The following is an 11236-nucleotide window of genomic DNA, read 5'->3' as shown; positions in this document are numbered from 1 at the left end:
TAGGGGAGTTCTAGTGTTAGTTTCCTGAGGAACCTCCACACTGTTTTCCAGAGGGGCTGTACCAGTTTACATTCCCACCAACAGTGTAGGAGGGTGCCCGTTTCTCCACATCCTCGCCAGCATCTAGAGTTCTCTGATTTGCTCATTTTAGCCACTCTGACTGGCGTGAGGTGGTATCTCAGTGTGGTTTTGATTTGTATTTCAATTTTAGGGTATTTTTATCACCTCAGAAAGAAAGTAATGTACCCATTAATAGTCACTCCCCGTTTCTCCCCAGTTTTCCCATCAGTTGTAGGGAAGCACCTACCATTCTACTTTCTTCTTCGAAATATTTTCCAAGGAACCCATCATTTATAAAATATAATTGCAGATGATAATTGTAGGTGATACTTTTAAAGACCTATAAACAGAGAACATGCACAGTCCATTGTAATAGATCTGGCTGATGTCTGTGTAAGATGGATTTGGACTAGAAATGGGCTGTGGTTAAGACCTCTTTGAAATCACGTAGTGAGAGATTGCACTGAGACTGTGGTAGAGGACATCGAAACGAAGGCTGGATTTAGCAAATGGTTAGGAGATGAAAGGAGTCAAAGATGGCTTTAAGACGTCCAGCTTTGAGCCTGAATAGAGAGAAAATAAAACATGTAAGTATGTTTTGGGGTTGAAGATGGTGTTTCAGAATGAGACTGAAGTTAAATGGATTGTTTATGGTGACGGTGACACATTTAGATGACATGGTCTGGTAGAGGCCTCAACAGGAAGTCCGTAAGTTAAAAGGAGAAGATTGGAAGAGCTGGGCATCTTAGCATCAAGGTGTTCAAAAGGAGGAGGAGCTGATAGTGCAGAGTGAGCAGTCGGTGCACATGGGTGGGCACTGTGGCGCTGGTCCAGCTGTGGAAAGTAGAGCCCATGAGGAGCACATTATAGAAGCCAAACAAAATAGATTTCTATTAAATAGATTTCTTTATTGATTTACCAGATATTTATTGAAGGTCTACTACATGTTAGTCATGTCCTTACCTCCATGGCTTTATAATTTTTGGCTGAGAGCCAAACCTATTTTATTTATATCAGGACCCATACATGAGTATATGATGTAAGAATACACTGATAGGCTGAAAACTTAAAAAAAAAGTTTCTGCATACAACATGTATGTTTACTACTTTTTATTCATTCTGGCAAACCTTCTTTTATTCCACTGTGTATCATGAGAAAAATTACTTCACATTACCTATTCAATCTGATGTCACTACAGAATAATGGGTTCCAACTGACATTTTGGAAAACACTAGATTCTGAAGATAAAATGAGCTAACATAGACACTGTGTATCTTCAAAGGATCTTAGGTAAACAGAAAACAAATTTAAAACCAATGTAAAAATTATTATTGTAATTGCTTTAAAGCAAAGGTAGGTAGAATTAAGAAGGGTGGATGCCAGGAAGACATGAACTGGTGGTGAGGGTTGGGGAGAGCAGGAAGGCCTTGTAGAAGTGACCGCTGATGTGAGATCTGAGGAGGGGTTGGGATAAGGTTGAGGGTGGGTTATATAAAGAGACTACGAGGATCATTGTGAGAGGTTGGGTAGGGATGTGTGATGGAGAAAGATACTGAGAACTGCGAGCTCGTGGTTTGCCCAGCTACATGGAGTGTTTGCTGAGAAGAGAAGACTAAAGAGGACCAGAAATGGGCAAAGACGGGACAGGAATATTACAAACTTATTATTAAACATGTTGCTTTTGAAGTGTCCAAGTGGTAAAACAGTTAAATATGGGGATCTGGGTTTCAGAGGCTTCAGTGTAGGACTTAAATAGCTGTTGTTGAGTCATTAGGTATGGAGTGTTTAGAGTAAAGCAAAAAATGTGAATAGAATCTGGTAATATTATATTCATTTGGCTGTTATTTACACTCTATTTGATTTCACAAGTGAATTTTCATAAGGGGCTTTCAAATAAGTTGTGCTCAGAAGATTGGTCGTGTAAAGGAGAATTATATTCATGTTAATAAAAAGTTTTAAAAGACTAGTTGTGCTGTCAAACCTGAGTAAAAGGTAGTTGTCCATGATCGTCATGATGGTGATTGGCGATGATAAAACTATTAGCCAACACTGTGTCTGGCAAAGTGTCAGGCTGTTTATATACATTATCCCAGTTAATTTTTTAAAAACTCATGTGAGTGCTTGCTTCGGCAGCACATATATTAAAAACTTACATGAGAGAGATCTCTCACTTTTCCAGATGAGGACATTAGGAAATGGACACATAAAAGAATTAGTCCAAGTTCACAAATCTGATAAAGCACAAATCAAGGACACCTAAAATGAGCCTAAATTCTGCCTTCTACTGTATTCTACTCTTTTTGAGTAGGATGTTATACAGCAGCAAATGCTGTCAGTCAGGCCAAGGTCTTTGATCATCCACTTTCCTCTCTTATAAGTTGTTACACCATTCAGTCATGAAAATGATGATTGTGTTTTCTTGCCTAAAAGTACATATATTCCTAAGTATATACCCATTAGTTAAAAATCATGTTGCTTCTAAATGCCTTTAATAGCAATAGAATAATAAGAAACAACATAAAGAATCTTACTTCTAATTTTACTATTCATTCATTTATTCATTCATCAGTATTTAGTGAGCACCTATCTGTATATCAAGTCCTTTTTTTTTTTTTTTGGTGAGAACATCTAATTTCTTCTCTTTTAGCAAATTTCAGTTATGGACTACAGTGATATCAACTCTAGTCACCACCATGGTATACGTTAGATCTTCAGGCCCTCTTCGTTTTCTAGCTGAAAATTTATACCCTTTAACCAACCTCTCCTTTCCTTTACCCAGCCCCCAGGCAACTACTTTTCTATTCTCTGTTTATAGGAGTTTGACTTTCCTTTTTTTTTTAACCTTTAAGTGGTACTGTACAATATTTGTCTTTGTTTTCAGTTAGTAAAATGTCTTCCAGGTTCATTGATGTTGTTACAAATAGAATTTCCTTTTTTTATGATGCTGAAGAATATTCCATTGTATATATACACCACATTTCTCATCCATTCATCCATCAGTTGATAGTTATATTATTTCCGCGAAGATATCTGTTGTGGATAATGATGCAGTGAACATGGGAGTCCAGGTATCTCTTTGAGAGACTGATTTCATATCCTTTGGATACATACCCAGAAGCTGGACCATATAGTGGTTCTAGTTTCAATTTCTGGAGGAATCGCCATGTTTTCCATAGTGGCTACGCCAGTTGACATGAGTTTCTTCTGTATTTTGGTGATTGGTTCCTTATCAGATATGTGATTTGGAAGTGTTTTCTCCCATTCCGTAGCTTACTTTTTCACTTCGTTGATGGTTTCCTTGACTTACAGAAGCTTTAGAGTAGGATATAGTCCATCTTGTTTATTTTTGCTTTGCTGCCTTCGGTTTTGGTGTCAAATCCAAAAAATTGTCGCTAAAACTGATGTCACGGAGCTTACCCCTATGTTTTCTTTCAGGATTTTATGGATTTATGTCTTAAATTTAAATCCTTAATCCATTTTGAGTTAGTTTTTGTGTGTTGTATAAGATAGGGGTCCATTTTCATTCTTTTGCATGTGAATGTCTAGTTTTCCCAGCACCATTTACTGAATACAAAGTCAGTACTTTTTCTTTGCCTGATGTAATCCTCTTGCAAAAGGATCCTGGTAAGATAAGGACTGACAAACATCCATTGTGTTTGGTAATTAGGATATACTCTTGAGCACTGACAGGCTGGCTGCAGTGCTGGGGCTGGAAACATGCTGAGGTAGGTTGAGGAAATGCTATTTAAAGTTACCCAGCTAGAAAGTGAATACAGAGCTGGAATTATACCTTGGTGGTTAGGCTCTCTATCCCACAGGAAGCTGTGCTAAGAGCATTTTCCTAAGCTTTGACTCCAACTTGATTCACCACACTGAAAACGTGGAAACGAAACTCGTCTTGTTATGTTAAGCTGGTTATTTTACTAGTGTATGGTAAGCTAGGATTCTGCCTGTGGTGAAATGTTAAAGAGAAGCAGTATGTTTCACCATTCAGTAACAGAATGAAGCTTTAGAATCTTTTTGGACTCTTGACAAAGGAACGAGATTAAGATCACTGCTTCTGACATATTGGAGACTGTGTAAGCCACACAGTTTTCTTTCTATAGAACTTTTGTATCTGGTAAAATACTAAGTTTAGGACTTTATTTTTATTGTGGTATGATGTTGAAATAAAAAGTGAATTTTTTATATTTACTGAGTTAAACACATTGGATCTTTCTTAAAGTTCTTTCCAGAATTAGTTCTGCAAAGCTTTTTTTTCCCTTCCTCTTGTTATTCTTATCAAAGCTTTTTGTTGCATGTTTTGTTCAACCTTAAGTATTAGAAAAAATAGCATGGCATTAACATTTCTTTTCATATATCTTTTTGAAGTTATACTGTAATTTGTGGAAAACAATGGGTATTAAATGATTAGCCCTTCATAAATGTGTAACGCTTACCTTATTTGGACATTTAAACCTTCTGTTTAAAACTTTTGAAAAATGTTAAATGTGTTAACATGTCTATATATAAATATATGGCAAGAAATATTGAGTGAATTATTTAAATTACCTGAAAGTGTCTATAAAGGTCTGACATGCTAGATTTCTTAATGATTTTTTCTTTTTCCAGATCTTAGTTTTCAGGCAGCTTCTCAAATAAGGTCTACTCCAGTTTATGATGCCATAAAATTAATGAAAGACATTTCACAGAACTTCCCTGTAAAAGCCAGGTATGTTAAAGTTTATGGGTTTGATTATAGCCAGAACTCTTTCCCTTAAATAAATCTTATGAAAATAGCTGATTTCATTTAACATCATGATACCAGTTTAATTCTAATAGCTATGGTTTTATGAAAACAGGGTATTTATTATGTGTGTTGGGTTTTGTTTTGTTTTTACCAGAGGAAAATACTGGCTTGTGCACACGTATGTATACATACTGCAAAATAGAACTCGAATTAGAGGCAAATTGAAAGGGAAAGTAATCTATTAAAACTGTTTAAACAAAAACAGTGATATGGTAATCCAAGATAAAACTTGTTCAAGCAATTAATAATGAGAGAATATTTTTCTCTTTTCTGGGTGGAGGCTGCGGAAAAGTATTATTTTAAATAGATTTATGTCCAGAATATGGCCAGATCATGTTTTTGCCTTTTCAGATTCTAAACAAGTAGTAATGTCTTCTTTATGAAATATTTTGTAGAATACTTTTTTGCCAGTAGGATACCTAATCAAAGTGCTTCCAGAGTACTGATTTTACACTAAACACATCTTGCAGTTGAGTAGGTAATACATTTGCATGTCTAAAAGTAATCAGTACTTTTACAAAATAGCAAAACTCCTACACATTTGTAGTGTGGTTGGGAATGACAAGACGTGGAATTCTAAGCACCCAGTAAAACAGAAAGTAAGTCAACTTCTATGGAAGACATGGCGTGTGTGCCTAGTGCAGCAACGCTTTCCTGAGGGGAAGCTGGGAGTACCCCGCATGGGCAGCACCTTCTCTTAGCATATGGGGGATTGCAGAGAGGCCTCTCTTTGCATCTTGCGTCATTCTGTACATTTATCCACAGTGCAGAGTACTGAATCTTAAATCTAGATATTCATTCCTTTGTAAGACAAATAGCACAAATTGGCCACAGGATAACAACCTTTCTGTGGGGTCCTGAAAATAGATGTGTCAACTCGTTTACAGATTAAGAATCAATATATTGATAAGACTCTTTGGTTAATTTTTAAAGAGTCAAGAATTTGAGAAGTCATGAAACATGAAATGTGCATATGTGTATAAATGTTTAGTTACACTGACATTTTTGGAATTACTAGATCAAATGCGAATAAAGTAAAATAATTTCAGTTTTAAGAAGACTATTCACTCTTTTGACAATAAGTCATTTTGACAATTTTTGGTTGATCATATAAAAAAAATTACCAACTATGGTAACACTGCTGAATGGCCAGCTTATGGGCTTGAGTATATCTGCCAAGCCATTTGATAGACCATTACTAAATGTTTGTTAAAATATTTGCTAAATGGATGAAAAATTTGTAATGTCAAATTATCCATTGTAATTTCTCTTAAATGCTGCCAGATTTTAGGAGATAATACACATTTTTTTGTGGGAGTTTTACTTTACAGCAGAACTTTGCATTAACATTCTTTTAATTTTTAAATTGTTTTGTTTGCAAGAAATTGACAAATATGTAACTCATTTTCCTAGGAGTTATCAAGTCAAATAAGTGTAGTTAATAAACTTGTTTTAAAAAATCTGTCTTTAAGTTATGAGGGGGTTCTAAGTTCTTCAAGAGTGAAAATGAGGTAAGTCAATATTGTCAGTCATTTAGAGCTTACATAGTCTGGTAAAGATGTCAGGTTACCAAAGCTCTTTATGTGAAAATATTTTGAAACGTGCCTGTTTGCATTGACACATGTGGTCATATTGGTCATTTCATACGAAGTTTCTCTGAATGGGCCAAACAGCACAAAATAGCATTTTCAATCAAGCATATCTGAAAGTATATCTAGTAGTAAAGTAGGAAAGTAAGTATCTAGTAGTAAGCAGGTTTTGACAGTACCTAATCCATACAGTTGTGCACATGAACTCTTTTTTTTAATTATTTAACTCCAGGGTAGTTAGCATACGGTGTCATGTTAGTTTCTGGTGTTCAATATAGTGACTCAGCAACTCCACCCTGTCACCCAGGTGTGCAGTCTGTAATCCACCTGAATCAGACACCCTTGTCAAAGGACAGCCGTGGTGCCAGTTGTCACATAGCTGCATGGAAATGTGCACTTGGGGTCGTGAAGCATCCCGAGTTTTTAGACTCTTATCCAGAGTATTATATTACACTGAATTATAGATTGTCCTAAACATTTAAGGAAAAATGAATTATATCAGTATTTCTTTTTCCAGGTCTCTGACCAGAATTGCTGTAAATCAACTTATGAGGGAGGAAATACAGGAAAATCAAAAGGTTTGTTTGAATTCTTTTGTTAAAAACATTGACTACACTAATATCATGATTTTAGACTTTGGATCTTCAGTTTCCATATAGAAAAGAAAATGTTAATTTGTGCTTTTTGATTATTAAAACAGTTCAGATTTTCCACTTTTAGATTGTCTACTTTATATAGCTTACAGTCTGTGATAACAGCAACTCTTTCCTGACGGACATCTTACCTTTCTCTTCATTCACCCTGTACTTCGGACCTTCTGCCCACATTGTCTTTACAGGACAAAGAATAAAGCTATGAGTTACTTACTCTGTTGCTCATGACTGGTTTTGCTTTGAAAGCTTGTAAGGCCCGAGTGAGGTTTGGGCCGCTGGAACATCATTAGAGTCCAAGGCATGTAGGGCACAGTTGATCATTAATTTGATAAGATGCTGCCAGGTGGTCTCTTAAGTTACATTAAGAACCCAAATGATCCTTGTTGTGTTAATACTTGTGAAGTGCTTTGAACACTGTCTGGCTTAATTGCATAGGGGTGCCTTGGTAAAGAAATACAACACAAGATGCACAGGGTGCTGAACAGTAGGAATTTGTTTTTATCACGTACAAAAAGTCTCAGAGTAAGTGGTTACAGACATGGCTTCCTCCTCTTATGGCCACAGAATGGCTGCCATAGCTTTAGACTTCCTACTTGTATTTAAAGCAGAAAGAGGCAGGAAGATGGTATCAAATACCACATTCATCCTCACTAAAGCCATCCTGGAACACTTCACCTGACTTCCATCTCACTGGCCAGAATTTTGTCACATGGCTATCTCTAGCTGCAAGGAAGGCTAGAAAAGTAGTGCTCACTTTTCTAGTAATTGCGGCAATCAGAGGAGAAGTGGGCTCGCTTAGCCAGTCAGCAGTGCCTGTCACACAGAGACAGAGTGAACTCTCAGTCGGGTGACCAACAGCTGCAGCAGTAATGATGAAGGAGACGCATGGCTCACGATTGGAGCATGAGTTTTGGGAACCATCGCACATCATGTCTATGTAGCATATTCTCTGTCTGGCTTTACCACCTAAGAAATTATTGTCGATCTTCCCAAAATAGTTGTGGTATTACTCCTTTCTGTAATTTTCCTAATTACTCTTACCATTCTTTGAACAGAGTGATTTTCTTACAAAAGTTCCCTGTATTTATAGTGAATTTTGTTTGAATGATGCCACCTGCAGTAGGAAAAGAAGAGAAGGTAGAGAAGAAAAGGGAGGAAGAATAAATGCTAGAGTTTCAGCGGCTTCACCCAGTCCAGTATATTTTTTTTTGCCCATTTAATAGTCCAGAGGGAGTGTTCACGTCATCAGAGCTTCACTCCAAGGTGCGATCTTTGGTCCAAAGGCTGGAGACTTCATGAGTTTAAAGAAGAAGTACTGTGAGAATGAAAGAGAGGTCATTGGAAGGACTCTGCAGACCCAAATTTCTCAGACCAGTGTGATATCATAGTCCTAGGGTGACTGTTAAAGCTAGTTGCTGAGGCAGAGTGGAAGCAGAAGTTAATAGAAATGGATAGATCAGGAAATTCTGAATCCAGAGGCTTAAATGACTGTGGTACCTGATGTGGCTCATTCCCTCAGAAATATTGGCTGAATTGAAAACTGTTGAATGTTTAAATGTTATCTGTAATATTCACTGTTTAGCAATAGGTGGGTTTTTTTTTTTTTTAACTGTTATATATCTATTACAGTAGTCATTAATATCCCAGTATATAAAATGAGACCCAGTGATTTCTGTTGGGTCACAGAGTTGGTAAAAGAACCAAAATGGGTGCTCTGATAATACAGTTTTCATTTCAGGTAAGTTTCATAAGCACTTTGAATTTGTTCAGTGCCAAACATCTTGCCAGGTGATTAGAAAACAAGATATTTGAGGAAATTAAGAAATTTCGTCTAGCTTTTTTTCTTCTAAAAATTCTTGAATGACCTGTTTCCAGAAGAACAACACGCAAACTTTAGAAAATTGCATTTAGTAAAACCACGTGGATATGAGGAGTCTAATGTAGACTGTCAGTCCTCTACGGAAATCAACAGGGGAACCTGTCAATCAAGCAAAGCTGAGTTTAACAAACTTCCTGCAGTAAGAAGGAACAGCGTGTGGTGGGATCTTCTGAGTGTCTCAAAGGAAGTACATTACTGATAGGTTGTAGGGCTTCTGTTCAAGTGGTTTAAGTTGAGTCTTTCAAGGTAGGGGAAATTATTTGGGATTGGGTAGAGTTTGTAACAGTAGTTGAGTATTGGCCAACACAAAAGCAAGGGTTTTGTTGAGCAAACTGTTATAAACGAGCTCTTTACCCAGATGAGGCAAACCAGACCATTTTGCAGATCTATTCCAGGTTTGCCTGGAACTGGTTGTTTGTAAGAATTTCCTGAAGCAAATGGTTATTTATTCATTTATAGATTTATCTTCCGGGACAAGAATTTCCTGTAATAGTTAAATAATGTCAGCTCAGGTGATCCGTCTTCTCAGTCCCAGTAGATGAGTTATAATGACATCAGTGGTCCCTGCATGTCTCTCTGGGAGGGACCCAAGAGATGACTCCAGAAGTAGACAGCAGCTGGGTGAAAAGTGGAAAGAGATCATGTTACTTTCTCTGTAGTACTTTATGACCAAAGGTTTCATGTTGCTAGTAAATAGAAAGTCATAGGGAAGGACGATTTAAAAATTTGAGATCGTTGGTTGATATATTTGCAGAGGGAAAACATGAAATACTGAGATGGATGTTATTGTTCACAGATAGTCACTTTCTTCCCTCTGTCAGAGGAATCTGCTCCTCTGCCCCTATGATGTTGATTGATGCCATGTCACTTGCTTTAGCTAATATGAAAAGAGTAGATACACACGTCACGTACAAGCAGAAGTTTTTGGTTCTGTTGCCGTTTCGCTTCTGCTCTCTATCTCAAGAGGCGTGTCCCACATAGAAGCTGCTCTCCTGGTCTGGCACCTGAAATGAAAAAGGCCCTAGAGTGGAGCCGAAGATGATTGAAGGTGTGAATGTGTGATATGAACAAGAAGTCCATGTTTCCTCTGCGAAGCCACTGAGATTCAAAGATTTTTTTTATTTTTTTTAAACATTTATTTATTTCTGAGAGAGTGAGAAAGAGCATGAGCAGGTGAGGGGCAGAGAGAGAGGGAGACACAGAATCTGAAGCAGGCTGCAGGCTCTGAGCTGTCAGCGCACAGGCCAACGCGGGGCTCGAGCTCACAGCAGTGAGATCATGACCTGAGCCGAAGTCAGACACTTAACCAACCGAGCCAGCCAGGCTCTTCTCAGGGATTCTTTATATTAAGAACTCGGTTACAGTAATATCGAATACAGTAAAAGTTTTTGTATGTTACTTTTCCATTTTCTAATTTGTATTCTATCTTCTGCTCTTGAAACTATTAAACAATGTTTCTATGTTTGAAAGATACTCAGCATAATATGCAAGGGTGATTTTAGGGCTATTAGAAGAACTGAAGGAATAAAATAACTCTGGAAATAGGAGAGAACAGGCAGAGGTCTGGGTTTAGTTCCTGATACTGGCCTCGAGGAAGTCTTCTTCAAACCTCTTCTGTTAAAATGTAATTACATAATTCCATTTAGAATAATATTTTGTAAATATATACAACTGTAAGATGGCAGAAATAGTGGAAATGTAGTCAAAATGACAAGTTTAGAATTCTTACAGAAAGAGTTATTTTAATATTAATTTAAAAAGATCATTCTCTCATTTACATTATCCAGAATTAACGTTATCTGTCAATCCTGGCATTTGCTTTATCTTCTCATTTTTTAGGAATTACTTGGATCTTTTCAATTTTAATATCTTTATTTTTTGCATTGTTCAGCATTTTCTTATCAACGTTGCTAGGAAGTCTGGCTATAGTTAATATTATTTAGTTATATTTTGAATTAAAGCTGGCCTAAGCTGACATTTTGTTACTAAGAACAGAGTGACTGGTTCCAGTAGAAACATGGCTGTGGCCCAATTTAAAGTAGCCCGATTCATTCTCCTAAAAATCATACAGAGCAACAAAGAGAATGAGTAGAATTCATATATATCGACAAGAGTAATGAAACCACGTTTTCAGCAAAACTAGCAGAAGGCAGAAAGCTACAGACTCTTGGTTTTGTGTGTGGTGGAAACGGCGCAGCACCAGGAGAACTGAAGCGTGAAGCTGCCGTTGCATGGAGGGGAAGAGTGGACGTGGCAGGGGTCCCA

At 37.1% G+C, this 11236-nt stretch overlaps 1 protein-coding gene across 4 annotated transcripts in view; it reads left to right on the top strand.

Moving 5' to 3' along the window:
* UGGT2 (UDP-glucose glycoprotein glucosyltransferase 2) overlaps positions 1 to 11236 on the top strand; it is a 177380-nt gene that overhangs the window by 45391 nt on the left and 120753 nt on the right. For all 4 annotated transcript variants that reach the window (XR_005530743.1, XM_039245722.1, XM_039245721.1 and 1 more), the window contains exons 9-10: positions 4673 to 4772; positions 6957 to 7017. Coding sequence is in view for 3 of the 4 variants with exons in the window: in XM_039245722.1 (XP_039101653.1) it covers positions 4673 to 4772; positions 6957 to 7017 (161 nt within the window). In the remaining variant the exon portion in view is untranslated. The remainder of the gene's footprint in view (positions 1 to 4672; positions 4773 to 6956; positions 7018 to 11236) is intronic.

Source organism: Hyaena hyaena, unplaced genomic scaffold, assembly GCF_003009895.1.
Source record: "Hyaena hyaena isolate Hyena2069 unplaced genomic scaffold, ASM300989v1 scaffold_263, whole genome shotgun sequence".
NCBI classification, from domain to species: Eukaryota; Metazoa; Chordata; class Mammalia; order Carnivora; family Hyaenidae; genus Hyaena; species Hyaena hyaena.
The sequence above is the reverse complement of the archived record's forward strand: the minus strand, read 5'-3'. Positions and strand labels throughout refer to the sequence as shown.